The sequence below is a fragment of the Aythya fuligula genome, chromosome 6, assembly GCF_009819795.1.
Source record: "Aythya fuligula isolate bAytFul2 chromosome 6, bAytFul2.pri, whole genome shotgun sequence".
NCBI lineage: Eukaryota > Metazoa > Chordata > Aves > Anseriformes > Anatidae > Aythya > Aythya fuligula.
In genome coordinates this window covers 34919269-34935511 of record NC_045564.1, presented here as the reverse complement: position 1 = coordinate 34935511, position 16243 = coordinate 34919269, and the positions used below count along the sequence as shown (strand labels likewise).

Here is a 16243-nt window from a genome sequence, read left to right as displayed (position 1 = left end):
AAGTTAGCATAAAATAACCCTTCTGAGCTAACAAAAATTAGATAACCAAGTTATTTAAACTTGCACTACTATTTTCACTAAGGCAAACACTCAGCAACAAATATTAGTCTGAGTTTTCTTTGAAGCAAGGAATTTCTTCTGCATCTGTCCATATAAACATATGTATATACATGCATACATATAACTAGTCTGTGACTAGGACTGCTATGTACTTTCACAGCACCTTTTGAATGTGCTTAGAAACAAACTTACGCTGGTTTAATACTCTGGGAATGCTTCTCATGAATGTAGGCAGCAGCTAGGCCTCCTGCTCCAGAATTTAAATACTGTAAAGAAAAAAATCATCACATAAGCATTTTTTGTGCTCGTTATCTGTAACAGCTTTTCTTCCCTCACCCTGCTCTATAAAACAGACAAATTTCAATATTTCTCATTGTTTCTAACTGGAGATCTTAGCATCTGTCTCAAAGTGTTAATGTAGGTAGAAGCAGATGGATTTTCACAGAGTAGTTCTGCAAATATTCTTGGTTTACATATGATATTTGAAGTTTAGCAGAAAAAAGGCTAAAGCAATCTTATATCACGATATATATATGCCAAACAATTCGCCAAACAGTGCCTATTGTTTCTTAATCTCAAAACAAATTGAAAAAAAAAAAGATATTGTATGATCTAAAATTGTGTTTAGACAAAGATGTTTTCATATTTAGGGGCCATTTATAAAAATGGCATAACTACAAGATTTTCTCCATGTGGTAAGAGGAAAGCCTTGAATGCTGTGACCACAGATCAGTATGATTATCACAGCAGATGTTCAACCACCCACTAATACACACATTACTTTACAGGTCAAACAAAAAATTACCACTATTATCTTTTGTAACTTCTTGTAAGAAAACCACTTCTAAAGCCAGTGCCCATCTCTTTCCTTGAACCAGCAACATTCAGCCCAAGCCTCGATCAACAGCTCAGCTCTTTTCATCTTACCTGTTTGGTGACCCATCACATAAATGAGATCCCAGAGAATCTCAAATAATGAGTTTGTTTTACCTTGTAGGAGCACCAGCAGGCAAAATCTACTCCCCAGTCATGCAAATGAAGATCTACGTTCCCAACAGCATGAGCCAGGTCAAATCCAACAAAGCAACCCTGCAGGAAAGAGATATTTAATATGCTACTTACGAAGATAATCATTACTAAAATTATTTCGAAAAAGTATATTTAGAGCTGTACACATTGTTCTCTAGTCAGGTATGTTATTGACTCCATCTGTTATTAATTATAACTAGAAACATGGTTTCTAGTCCATAACTAAAGTTTAGAATCATGAATCGTTTCATGGCCTTGTCTTCAAGGACACTTGCATATGATTTAGATTCCCAAGATTTTCTCATGCAGTAAAGTGGAATTACTTGAAATAAGTATTTAGAATGAAGACATTATTTCAATAAATTGTGTTACATTATAAGTCCTAGCCAGAAAAAAAGTAATATGCATATCAACGCTATTCATATATTAACATTTAATTTTATTCTGTACTTACGCTTAAGGTTCCCCCTGTCCCCAGTTTCCAAACTCTGAGCATCAACATCCTATGCAAAACATGGACTTTTAAAGATTTTTGTATTTGTCCCTAAAATTTTAAGATACATTGCCTTTTCTCCATTAAAAGGGGTTCCTTTTTTTAGTAGCCACACCTTGTGCAGGGCACTAAAAAAATTAAGCACCACAGAGGCAGAGATCACAAAGTAGCAGTTTTACACACAAGATTGCCACTGGATGGCAGCATTTTTTAAACTAAAAATGTATTCATATCTTTGCTGTTTATTTAAGGCCAGAGAAATGAAACTGCCTTTTGTGCCTGGACTACAAATAAAATGTTATTTTGCATTTTGCTTTAAAATCACAAACAGTCAGCTTGCAAACAGCATGGTAGGAATAAGAGTGAGAGCCCAGGCTTCAGAAAAAAACAGCATCTGATAATAAAATATTTTTTTTTTGATTATTTTTTTTTTTTTAAAGAATCTCTTGCTGTTTCTTGCACGAAGGGAGTCTGAGCTAAATTATTTAAACAATACTTCAGTATATTCAATCTTCCATATAAGATAGTTAACGATTTGAATTAAGCAGCATTTTAAGATGTGACACTAATTCTAGTGGAAGCATTAGTGAAGTTTGCTTGAGAATTCACTCCCCAAAGTGATGGGAAGAAAACTCTCTGCTGTAGAAGTTGCACAATATAAACATTTGCTATTAAACAGAACCAAAGTTCAAATAAATATTCCAGCCTTCATACCCTCTATGCTTTTGTCCTCATGGAGACCCTGAGGAACAAGTTAAGACAAATCAACAGAAATGGTGAAGCTGAAGCACAGTGGATGCCCATGGGAATGCTCACATCCAGAGATGAAATGGCTTTGGTTCAGAGAAATAAGCTACTAAAGCCAACCTGGTACTGAATAAAAAGTTTAAGACACTAACTTAGGTTCAACACATCAGTTTTCCAGATTTACCTTCATACATATGTACCACACAAACTTTTTAGAAAACTGATACAAGAGATTCCCTGGATTCAATGGAAAACAGGAAAACTGTAATGCATTAGGAGTCTTGGAGAACATATGCATCTGGCAGCACATTATCAAAATTAAAACAAACAAAAAACAATGGTTTGTTGTAGGAGTGAAGGACATTGACACTGGCTGGCAAGGGTTGTCTTGCACCAACACCATGCACTTGGAGCCCTCAAACAGGACAGCCACCAACATGCCACCTGGGGGATATATTTGAGACATTTTAGCAGCTCCCCACTGCTTTGAAATTACTTGATAAATCCAACAGAGCACTGTTAAACTTAATGAGCCTGAAAATCTTTGGTGCAGACAGGTTTTCCGCATCACTACAGAAAAGCCCACTCGTGTTTTATTCAAGTCATCATCTGCAAAAGGATGTTAGTGCTTTGCTTTCCCAGGAAGGCGTCTGGCACGAGTTGTCTGAACAGCGAATGTTTAGCCACACAGATTGCATGAAAAAAGTAAAACAAACTGAAACGGCTCTCCCTGCACAAGCCACACAGAACAGGGGCTGCGTGGGAACACTGCTTCCCCAAGCTGGGGGAAAACAGAGCTCTCCATCTGCTATGGGCAAAGAAGAGGACATGTGCTCTCTCCTGCCTCTTCTGTTTTATTTTAATATCTAAAAGTCATTTCTGCAAAGAGTCTTGGGTAGCTGCTGATAACCAGCAGGTAACAACTCAGCATGGACAATGACATTTGGAGAGAGGGAGAGAAATGACAGCTTCACACAAGCAAAGCTGGGACATTTAGAGAGAGGCAGGAAAAGAAATGAAAATGAAGGATCTTAAAGCTCTTCCTACTGGGACTCAAGAGATTAAAATACTTTACATACGTACAGAGACAGTGGAAAGTACAATATAACTTATGAAATTAAAATTGTATTTGAGAGTTAGAGTCTCCTAGAAGCCAGCCATTTCTTCACTGACAGAAGAATAAAAATATTCAGCCCCCTCCATCCTCTCCAGCAAGCACAAAAATATGAAACAAGGAAAACTGTTACATCCTCTTGAGCGTGCTGATGAGTCTCTCACACAATACACTGTAATTTTGATTTATCTGAGAGACCTAAGATGGAAAAATAGCCTGAGGTAATTTTTCAAGCTTAATTTAGTTCATTTAATATTTAATGACTTAATGAAGCTGTCTATGTGCAGAGCTTTCACTCTGGAAGGAATCTTAACATACATAGAGAACTTAGGAAATTGGCTTAAAAAATGTAAAAGGAAATCAGTAACTTAATTCATAAATGATTGACCTCAAGAATCCTAGGACATTTTCCAGACCTCCAGAGCTCGCAGCTCAGACTTCTAGCCAAACCCTGACAGGGTACAGCATTGCAGAATTTTATTTCCATTGTAGGTTACAATTAAGACCACCTGTGCAGGACTTTCCTCTCTGCTACACTGGTTGACTAGCAAATTTTTTCCTCCTCAAATGACACTTCTATTTGCACTGTCCCCTTGTCAGCTTCTTGCTTGTCAGCTCTTCCCAGACTAGTTTCTTCTGCTCAGGAGCATGGGGCCATTCACTACCCTTCATCACCAGCCTTGTATTTTTTTTCCTGTGAATATGACTTCTCAGGCATATCCCTCTTGTAATGTAAATTCAAGAACTTCAGCCATTCTGTGTTAATAGATTGTGCATAAGAGTCATTTTAACCACTGGTGGTTTCATCACGTCCAGAAGCTCTAGAAGGAGATGTGGTCTTCAAGCTCACACAGTGTCCTGAAAGCTTGTCAGCCTCAAGACAGAAACAGGACTGGATGTCAGACAAATTAAACCCCCATGCAGCTAGCTCTTCTCAGTCTGCTGCATGGCATCTGGATTTCCCTTTCAGCCATCAAGTTAGCTTTTGAAGAGTGAAACATCTGCACAAACTACACTGTCTCCACTGAGGAAGAGCACTGGATCCTAAATGCTCAAAACATTCCCTAATTAGTCCATACTGGGGCAGGGGAGAGGAAAAAAAACAAAGATCTGCTCCAAGCAGACCTTAAAAAATAGCTGCTCACCTGGGATCTGCTCAAGATGTATGAAATCCCAGTATCATTATGCTTACCACCTCACATAGGCAAGATCTGTGCTGATTACCATTGCTAGAAGTAACATAAGTGCCTATATTTACACAGAAGGACTAAGGAACAATCATCAGTAAGGGACCAAGGTACTCCTTGCTTCCAGGACAGCTCACTGACAACTGTAGACTGCAAGGAATTGAGCTGTCCTTGCTCTGGTCTGGTAAGACACAGCTGAAGTGTCAGCATTAAGACAGCCAGAATTTTCCTACCATTGCACTCCAAACACAGGGTTCATTTGGATGTACAGCAAAACTTTTCACAAAATAAAACAAAAAAATCAGGTAATATTTCCTTAGAGATATTAACTATACCTGCTCCCTTTGCACCTCACTTCTTGAAGACTGTACAGCAGTTCATCAAAACTTCTCCATAATCAAAAATAGTAATATTTCATAACGGAACAGAAGAGCCAATTGCTTATGAAGACCCAACACTTTGCTCTTTTGTAACCAGAATCCAAGACCAAGAAGCAGCAGGATACAGGAAAACCTCCCACTGCTATTAACACAACAAACTTTTCATGAATTGCTGATTTAATAGCTGCTCAAGTAAATATTTGCAATATGAAGATTGTTTTTAAATGTGATGTAACAGTATGCTATATAGTAGTTCTGTGTAAACAAATATCACTTAACCCAGAAAGCAGAATTCATAAGGATGTTGAGCTAAGTGTATCTGACAGTGGGGTAAAAACAGGGTTGCCTCATGCTTTTAAGGCTCTCTGGGCACTCAAGCACTTCTTCAAAGCTGAATTACTTTTCTTTAAATATACTTCCAACATTTCAGGTCATGAATTTACCTGGATCCTAGTCCTACATGCACTAACCACAAACCAGTTAAATAAAATACTTTATTCCTTTCTCTTCCTTTCTTGAATACTTTCTTAATCTCTGAAAGAGGAGATTTGCTTGCATCCCATGGTGCTTCTAAAAAAGGCACACAGGTGGAGATGGGCATTTGACATCTATCTGGGCCTGCTGGGGAACTGATCTGCTGTCTGAAATGGCTCTCCTCTATGGTATGATACAGTTTCTGTATAGGTGTGCAAAATTTGTGTCTACATCCATGAGAAGGCATTCATGGGGACTCCGCAGCCCATGCTCCCTCCTGCATGAGTTAACATTTTTATTTGCATTGCCCTATGGAAATTTTTAGCTCTAAAACAAGTCTTGGTTATTTTCTCAAATGACAATCAAATACATTTTAGTTCCATATAATGAACTCTTGGTGACTATTTTTTCCCATGGAATACGTGATCTTGGCCACTCTGGGTTCATTTATAGACTTCAGTGAAGCTACAGCTCTTGGATCATGTGTCTCACAGTGCGGTGAGCGTCTTTAAGAGAGGAGATAAAGTGATAGTTTTTTTTCCCAGATTGTTCAAATTTACAGTAGAGGAGAAAGATTTCAGTCACTTTTTAGACCCTTCGCAGTGGGGGGTTGTGGAAGAAGCAGTACACAAACAGATGTTGGTGGCTGAACAAAAGTTCTGATGCCACCAGGAGCATGACTGAGCACAACACTGACTGGCATCATCCTATTAATCACCTATCTTCCTTTTCATCAAATGTACAGCCTAGCATTCTGACTACTTGTTAGCAATAAATGTACTGGAAAGAAAGACACCATGTTGTTGTTTAGAGCTACGTGGGGCTAATGCACAGACCCTTTCACCTCTGCAGCAAATTCCTCTCCTTTCTTTCTTCCTTGGCTTTCTTCATCTGTGTCAAGAAGTTGGTATCATTTTGTACTGTTTGGGACCAGTTTTGTCACCTGTGCTGCTCAGTGAGAACTTTTTATATACAGAAAAATTTCCACTACCAAACCTACAGCAACAGAAGATGTATACCCTGATATGAGCCAGGAAACTCCCCAAACAGATAAATATCAAATATAAATTGTTAACTGGTTTGCAAAATCCCAGTGATACTATAAGTTTTTCCTTGAGTGGTTTATATTAGATAAGGTACATCCAGTAAGAGGCTGCCCCTACAGAAAGTCTGGTGACCTCCAGTTGATAAGAAGACTTAATTAAAAACTATTTTCTCTTGGATTCCTGAGGCAATTGAGATGGTTAAAGACGTTTTACAGCTATGCCCATAGAGCACACTGTCTGCAAGTTCCTACGGCTGAGTCATCACTTAAACACAGCCATCTTGTGGCATTGATGTGCTTCACGTAGTGCTTGTTTTCTGAAAACTCATCCATTGAATCAGAGCATCACTGGCTGTGTGGGAGCTCACCTCCCTGCTCACTGGGGGCAAACACCACAGGAAAGGAGGAAAACCATGAAAGTTTGCCAAAGAGTGGAAATCTAGCACAAATAAACCTTTAAAGATTGGGTCTCTGATTACCTCCTCCCTCTTCTCCATTGAACTTCTTGAAATTCTATCTTCACATGAAAGCCTGGTAGAAGTCAATAGTCATGAATAATTTCTCCACATACCTTAAGTCCCACCTGTGAGATTGCTCTTGCAGCCCTCTTTCTTCATGCAGTGCACAGTCCCCAGAGGATTTGTGCACAGCATGCTTTTACTTTTTATCACAGCCCCTGAGGTTTCCACCTATGCTGTTTTGTTCCACAAAAAGTGGAAATTTAAAACATTTCACAAGGAAAATTGATCTTTTTTTTTTTTTTTTTTTTTTTTTTTTTTTTAAAGGATGGGTTTGGAGCAATCCTACCTTTTCTTGGCCAGCCTTTGTAATCCTGGGGATGTCAAACAGCTGGCCCGTGTAGTACTGCACTCCACTGAACAGAACAACAGCAATAGAGTCCCCTTCCTTCTCAATTACAGAAAGGATGTCTTCAATCCTCAAGGTCTCCTCCCCCTAAAACAAAGTTAAAGCTCACATTTTACATCAGCTCTGGCAGTAATGAAACTGTCATTTCTTATTTCATAATCTATATTTTACCATGAGCCATGCTGCTTGCATAAGGAGATCAAAAGCAAATCCTTATCATGGTAATGATATACAAAGGTAGAGCAATGAAGTAGCCTATGAGTAAGTTACTTCAAAAAAATCATTAGCAAACTTATCTTGAAGGTACCAGTTTTAAAATGTCTATTCACTTCATATTCTAGCATGCTTCATACTCTTTAATATTTCAGACAGATTTAATTTACAGTGAAAAACAGCATATATAATGATTTTTATGTGGCATCTGAAATTTGTGACACTCGCGAGGCTTAAAAGTTGTCTATCAGTTTCACTCTGTACTTTTCTGATAAACTTCATATCCCACAGGAAGCTATTATAAACCTGCCATATTTATATTTCAAAAACAATAAGTCTCAAATCATCAAAAGTACAAAAATCCCCAAACCTGGGGTCATTAAATATAGAGGAACTTCAACCAAAAAAAACCTCATTCTTGATTCTTTACAGGAAAGTTACTGCCCCATCCTCCTAGCAAGGGATCATGTAAAACATACTACCACCTAGGGATCAATTAGGCAGTGAAAACCTAGAATTAAATTAGACTTGTTACTGAAAAGAGCTTGGACAAGACTGTTGAATTGCAAGTATTGCAACTGTTATTATCCCAACAATCTTTGCAAATCTATCAAGCATTCAGGAATGGGCTCTTTACTCACAAGATGACTCAGATTTCAGAAGCAAAAGGTCACCATCAGTTTATAGTTAGGTGGCAAAGTTCTTAATACCGCAAAAAGTGAAGCAATGCAATCTTTCAAATTAATCTGAATTGCATATTACCCAAAGCAGACCTTTTCCTTGTTCTGTGCTGATAAAGACACAATGCTGTTCATGTTATGGCAATCTTTTACCTTAGGACACTAAAAGGACATTGAGACTTCTCAATGAACTGCTATACTTTTACAGTTCTCTCAGGATACTGTCAGCTTTTCACAAACAGAAAAAATAGGGAAAGTAACATTTTTTAAGGTAAACGTGCTAGTTGAACCAGACAGTTATAAAATGGCCTCTAATACTAAAAAAAAACATACCCAGAAACAGAATATGCAATTCAAATTCTACCTAATTTAAACTTAGGTAAGGCTTGCGTAAATCTGTCTAAATAAGTATTTAAGTGTTGTGAAGAAATAGACTACAGCTTCTGCAATCAGACACTAGAATACTTGGGAATATATGACTACTCTCACATGAAATACACTTCTATTAGTGAGGAGAGCTGACTTATGTCTCACCAACCTCTCGTGGCTGCATCATGAGCATGCATTTCTCCACATCAAGTCCATGAAGTCGAAGCTGGGACTCAACAGCATACTGCAAGAGATTTCCATGCATAGCACGTTAGTGTAATTACATAAGACAACAAAAAGAAAAAACTGCCAAGCACAGCAGAACTTCAAAAAAGGGATTCTGATGCCTGCCTTTCACTAAAATTAATGCTTGAAAGCATAATCTGACTCCTTCAAAAACATTCTAGATTTCCTTTGGTTTGAAAAACATCAGAATGTAATTCACAGCAGACAGCAAGGATAAAGTCAAATCCTAAATCCTATAGGATGAGCTCATGGAGCAGAAAGAGAGTGGAAATGTGGTGGAGGATATGCTTTACCACACACCAGCAAGCAAAGCCTGCACAGATAAAGGCCAAGGTGAGAACACAGCTGTGTTCTTGGTCTGCACATTTCTTGGTAGCACATGCTAAATCCTAGGCTGTTACATATGGACTGCTGTTTGTGCAATTGAGGTTTGGTAGGTACATATATGCTGGCCCACGCTATCCTCACATCTTAGATTTGCTGCACAGCTGGGAGGAAAGGAGCTCACAACTCTAAGGCTATTTTCAAACTCTTACCCACTGATTTTATCAATAAATAATAGTTTGGGAGATGGCATAAAAATCATTGAGTAATACTATTAGATAGTTCAAAACTACTTGACAGGAACCAAAACATTATTAGTTGCACAGGGTATTACTAAAGTGTCATAGAAATTTTAGATGGAGTCCAAATGTACAAGTGCACCTGGAACAAATGCATGATTAGCATGAGCATTATTTAGAATAAAGGCAATTTTGAGTTCACACATCTGTGCTGCCTCCTTTATTACAAATAAACTTGTTAGTAGTTTGAGTTGTTTCTATTACACCTTAGAGATCAAATTTGTTATCAATTTCTACGAGTTTACGGAGTTGATGATAAAGCAGCAGTGGGCCACAAACCCAAAGATTAATTTGTTCTAAGCTGTGATGCACAGACTATTGTCTCTTATTTTATAGCAGACAAATTATATTTGAACTAGTAATCTAAAGTGCTAAGAACAAACATTTCCATCTCTGTCTGGAGATATATAAGTGTTAATGTTGTGAGTTTGTATTGATTTGGTTTCATAAAGTAAAACAGCAACAAGAATTAATAAAACATTTACAACTTCAGTTGATTTAGGTCAGTAGTTTGCTCAATGTCTTTAAAAAAAGTCTAATAAATCAATGTGCCCATTCAATCTTTTCCTCTTGTAACATTTTTTATTTGAACAAAAGGAGTAAAGCTACGATCTGTAAAATATGCTGAGCTCAAAAGCTTCTGACAGATTTTTTTATTGTAACGTTACTTGGACAAGATGAGCTAATAAATATTCAAATCAAGCTACTGATATTCTTTGGAAAAATATGATTAATAATACAAATATGGTGAAATATTAATTTCTTACATGGTCAGAGGGAAAGGCTCTGGCTTCTAGAAGAATTTTATAGCGTCTTGGAGTAGGTTTAAAGAAAGATAGCTGTTAGAAACAGAAAAAAAAAGATATGTTGAATGTACGTAAAGCAGAGATGAGAGAGATGTTCCCAGTATGTAACTTAATAAAGACTGTTTTACTTTCATGCAGACTACTGAGAGTACCCCAGAAATCACAAATATTTCTTTGTCCATATAACATTCATCAAAGTAGGAAAGTGTTATAATACTCTATTTCATAGATTCATAACAAAGGGCTTATAAATCCAACAGTGAAAATTTGCGTTTACAAGAATCAGTGTCAAAGCTTCACTGTGGCCATGGAAGTCAGGATTTCACCCTACTCCATCTCTCCCAAGCTGAAGCATGCAAACAGCATGGAAGAAATGAATTTCCACCCCTGCCCTAAAATGTCAGTTATCAAGTCATTCCCTCTGAAATAAGCCAGGCCAAAGGACAAAGCCTTCTGCAAAGACCTTGTTCTCATCCATTTCAACACCTGTAGGTGAATGGCCTTGCCTACTCATCTCCTGGTGTGGAGGCTGTTGGGCTTGTCACCATGCCAAGAAGAGTAGAAGACTATTTAGGAGCCCTCCTATTCACAGCATTGGTGTAGAAGAAATTAGACCAAGCTCAGCATGGGCTGCTGCTCACACGTGGCACAAGTCTGGCTGCATTGCACCTTATTCAGAGCAAAGTAGCCAGGCTAATTAGCTGCATCCTGCCCTGTCTCGTGTCTTAATTTGAGAAAGGTCAGAGACCTGTTACAGAAGACTAGGCCTTCTTAGGATAGGAAATCTATCTTAGGATAGATTTCTTTTTTTTTTTTTTTTTTTTTTTTTTTTTTGCATGAACCATCTCATATTCATTCTGTTGAACCAAGACTTTGGTAGCACTGGAGAACCATGGACAGTTTTATATAACCATCAAGAGACCTGTTCATAGTGAAATCACATCTAAGGCAACTATTTCATAAAACCAAACAGATTTTTGTGACATTTTGTGGTTATATAAACAGAACTCAAATACCTGTTTTAAATTTATAAGAACTAAACTTCTGTTTCTCAAGCTCTGAAATTTGATGTAGAATCCTTAGTTGAGCAACTATTTAGAAAGTAATGTTAAATAAGGTATCCTCTCTGAAGTCTGACACCTTGTATTGTTCAAGATACAAGTCCCAAGGCTTAAGAAAAGATGTGTTTGTTTGTTTTTTAATAGTGCTTTCTTTGTGAAGTCCCTACAAAACATTTTGATTACATTAACAAATAAAGGAAAGGCATATTTGTTAACACCATTCACAAATGAAGGAAAAACTTGTCAACACAGCATCAAATAAACATTGTAAAAGACATACCATCTGGAGGTGCAAATTAACAGTTAGCCCATTCATTAAGGCTACTTCATGTCTTTGGGCTCCTGAAATAAAGAAAAATATATATACTAGCTGGGATTTTCTTTACAATTTCAAATCTAGTAATGCATTTAGAAAACAAAGGTATGTTTTGAGTTGATGTCTCTCTAAAGACTAGAAAGTAAACTTTTGAGGTGTCACAGTGAAGAAAAAAGATTTCTTGTCTGACTCACTACACCACACTGGCGGGAAAATATTTCTCTTCAGGTCAGCCACAGAAAACAAAAAACAATGAAGTATTTTCATTTCCCAGCAAAGCACTAGCAGATTTATTATCATTAATACCACAGACAAAAATCAGGTCATAAGTCTGTACATAAAGCAAGCCTCACAGACTTATTTTTGTCATAAGTTTATATGTAAAGCAAGCAAGAAAACATATTGAGACAATCATCTGTTGTAAGCGGTTACAGTGATGTCAAACTTAACCTCTTCCTCAATAAAACAACTAGCAAAAACGTCCTATGAATATATCAGACCATTATTAATGTGGCAGCTTAGCAAGAAGCCATACCCATGTAGCCCCAGGGAGGGTAATAACAGATGCCTTTTGGCTACAGCTAATCACAGACAGAGCTAATGGAGTAACAACTAATTGTTGTTATTACAAAGCGTTTAGTAACGAATTCTCAAACCCTTATCAACCACTGGTGAAAGGTTTCAAGCAGGATGAGGGACTGCAAGGCAGTGCAGTCTGCACTGAGATATGGAGAAAAATCAATCCTTATTTCTTTCCATTTTGCCTGATGTCTGTTGCTGAAAAGCAGTAATTCACCCCTGACAAATCAGGGCGTTGAGTCCTCTTCAGCTGGAAGATGGGCTTGTGTGCTGTTGCTGCAGTCACCGCCTGTCAGTGGAATCTGCTGTAGGTGGAAAGAGGTTGTAGCCAGGGAGGGATGAAGTGTGTGCAGGCAGGGAGGGCAGCAGCATCCTTGAGTTGTGGAAAGAGGAAAAGAAAGCATGCTGTTGGGGCAAAAAGAGGAAGGGGAGTCACAGAAAGGGAGAGGTGTATCCCGTATTTCTCCTGTCCTGACCTCAGAGGATACACAAGGCCCCATGCCAACACAAGAAACACTTCCACATTATATCCTATGGAGTGTAGCTTCACTGAGTTACAACTTCACCAGAAAGACATAATTATGGGCTGAACACAATACAAGGAAATGTAGCCCAAAAATGTGGCAATCTGTGAACGTGAAGGGTTTCTTCATAAACCCTTGCCAGGCAGGCCTCCGCTTCTGCCACCGCAGGAAAAGCCAAGAACCACTCTGACTGAGGCATCCGGTGGCCCTTCTTTGTATTGCTGAAATCTATTTAGTATTGGACAAAGATTTGTCAATTGCTGTCAGGGACTCTGAAGGACCTGTCCAGGGGATGTGCCACGAGGGATAAAAAGTATCCTGAATAATTTCCCTCCTTCAGACACTCAGAACTTCATCAAGTTTGTGGGAAGAAGTATAAGTGAACTTAGTTCTTCAGCAGGAAAAATAAGCTCTTCTCCTCGCTTAAACTGCTCTCCTTTGCTTTTTCTTCTCTCTGATAGCATTGTATTTGCAGGCTCCATGCTGCTGGAAGGGGTCACCTTGTGGCTGTTCTATTGCAGATACAGAAGACAGCTAGAGAGTGATTGCAGCTCAAAACAGTGTTATTTGCAGTCTTAATATTTCTATGGAACTCTTGAGGCTGAAAAAAAGGATAGCATCAAGAAATGGTATTGTTCTCATTTCTCCCTCTGCTCCTTCCATGAAATCTGTGGCTTTCACAGCAAATTCTGCATGAGCAATCCTTTGCCCACTGTACTGTTACCATATAAAACAAATGGTTAATCTGTAGATCACTTTTGGCTGCATGCTAGCATCCCAAATTAAATATGACACTACATTTGTCATGTAAGTCTTGGTCTTCCGTAAATTATATATTTATTAAAAGCCTTCCATTATTGAATTTCATGCCCACAAAACAAACCTCATCCGTGTCATTGGAAAACTGTTATCCTTTATAACCTGCACTGTGTTTCAGAAAGCAACCTTTCCATGATCCAATTAACCTATTACAATATTCAAAGACCCAGCACACAGGAGACAATTATGTTTGCTTTCTTTATTTCCTAACTTTATACCGTATCTCCAAGACAGGCTAAAACCTGTATGTTCTGCTTGATAAATCTCCTCTTTAATAAAAGGAAGCAGCATTTGCAAAGTACAACTTCAGAGACTATTATGATTGTGTTAGGCAGACACTGCCATCCTTCTCTGTTCTGACTGCACTGATCCATACCAGAATAAGTAAAAAGCATTTTGTAAAGTGATTCAAAAGAGGGCTAAGGGTCCCAGTTCAGAAGAGAGTTTGGTTATTTCAAATGATCCTTATCAAAGTCACTACAAATCTGCTCAGCACTCAGTCTTCCCTCAACAGGGACCTGTGCACACTGCGGAGCAGCACCCATACAGTTAATCTTGTTCCATCAGGAGGTGATCCTGCCAAGGTTGTAATGTTCTAATAAAGTCTGGTAGGAGCAGCTGAGATTACCAGCACCACGTTATGCTGCTTGGTGTGAGCGTGGAGAAAAGCTTTGGCCTCCACTGACCTTGATTCTGCATTTCACAACATATTTACTACTGTAACTTTCATTGAACAAGAAAATGTGACTGCATTTAATAAGCAAGGTATTATAGCACTATAAACCATTAAATGGACAGAGATATTTTATAGGCTTTAGCAGACTCCCGAATAAATCTCACCAAATAATTTTTGCTTACTGCTACTTTGAGTGAGAAGTGACAATTCTTCTTCTTCCATAACATATTAAATATTGAATAAAAAGAGTGTAAAATTCTGTTTATACTCTTACATTAAAATCACCAAAAAGGGCAATTCAGAATTCACTCAAGTCATGCACACTTGGTATCACACCTTGCTGGAAGACAGTACATAATAAATATCATTTTAGCAAAAACATTTTCCTCACATTTATTCTCTTTCTTTTCACTGTTATATAAATATGAATGCCACTTATTATAAGGCATCTATTATTTGGGAAACATTAATTGGTTTCCCTTCTTAAGGATATTGTCTGTAGATCATGAAAAAAGTTATAAGGGTACTATCTAAATAAAAACCTGCTGCTGTGAGTATCTGAAGACCAGATTTCAGCCCAAAACACATTTTATATTTTAACTAGACTAACCTGAGAAAAGCCTGGAGAACAAAACCCAAACTGATAATATTGACATACCCTTTATTGCTGAGGAAAACAGGACTATGAAAAGCTTTCCACTAAAGCATTTTAAAACTAAAATAGGTTAATTGGTAGGGTGACCTCAGTCATCATTTTCATAGAAAACTAAAATACATGTATCACTTTGAAATGAACAGGGTTGTCAGAAGTTCAGAGTAGTCTAACCCATTTGATAAAAAACTGGTGTCATATGGGATTGGGGAAAGAAAAATAGAGAGGCTGACAAGAAATTCAGTGAAATTTAAGCAAAGTTCTCATTTCCCTCTCCTCACATCCAAAATATTTCTGTAAATATAGAAACAAAACACACTGAAATAATACAGCCTCTGCAGGTCAGATGGTAAAGGGGAAAAGCCTGACTCTCTGCTTTCCACAGTGACATTTAACCTAAAATTGTGGCCAAATGGACAGAGACAGTAGGAAGAGGTCAGTGCCCAGCCCACAGCATTACCCTGTGGGGTGGCAAGTATCACAATCAGACCCATGGCAGACATTCGCTGAAATGTTGCAGTGAAAGGTGATAACAAGGGGTTCATAACTGCCCTCCAGTTAATTAAGTTCAAGGTTTCAAATCCAAAAACCCTTACTATTCATCAAGGCAGTTGTGTAACAAGTCACATTTCTCCACCTGTCCGCATCTTCCCAGTTTTACACCACCAGAACAAAAACATCTACTTGCCAGAAAAGACTGACTAGAGGAAAATCAGCTAATCCCTAAATCAGCTGTGCCCACTATTTTGACAGATTACCTTTATATTCTTACATTTTTATATTCTGTGATATGTACCAGATACATGCACTGAGTACCCTTGAACAGGGCAAAAAAGAGCAAAAAAAAAAAAAAAAAAAAAAAATAAGCACTTTCTTCACCTCCTGAGGAATACGAGGTATTATGGTAACAAGTTTCAAAATTAGAACCCAGGAAGACAGAAGAACAGAGCTGCATTTTAGGCTTTATTTCATACTGCAAATAGGATCGCTCCACCCAACACAGTGATGCTCAGTGTAGCTACGCTATTTATGTTACATTAATATTTATATCACAGATAGGCCAAGTATATTTTCCTGTATTTGTTCTGGTCCAATAATAATTTTCTATACTCTACTGGTTAGGAAGCTTCATGGAGAAGTCAGAAAGCTTGCACATGTTCCCTTCATTTGCTTTAGTAGTTAAATTTATAAATAAGCCTGCCATTAAACATTCCTTAATGCCTTTCCTGCTGTTCAGAATCTATTAGCTTTTCTTGAAGGAGAAAACACACACCCTTCTCATT

At 37.9% G+C, this 16243-nt stretch overlaps 1 protein-coding gene across 6 annotated transcripts in view; it reads right to left on the bottom strand.

Moving 5' to 3' along the window:
* Nucleotides 1-16243, bottom strand: part of KYNU (kynureninase) — a 156266-nt gene that overhangs the window by 23587 nt on the left and 116436 nt on the right. For all 6 annotated transcript variants that reach the window (XM_032190184.1, XM_032190186.1, XM_032190183.1 and 3 more), the window contains 6 exons: nt 11675-11736; nt 10295-10366; nt 8828-8902; nt 7337-7483; nt 1051-1149; nt 253-326 (listed from right to left, as the gene is read on the bottom strand). In XM_032190184.1, coding sequence (XP_032046075.1) covers nt 253-326; nt 1051-1149; nt 7337-7483; nt 8828-8902; nt 10295-10366; nt 11675-11736 — 529 coding nt within the window. The remainder of the gene's footprint in view (nt 1-252; nt 327-1050; nt 1150-7336; nt 7484-8827; nt 8903-10294; nt 10367-11674; nt 11737-16243) is intronic.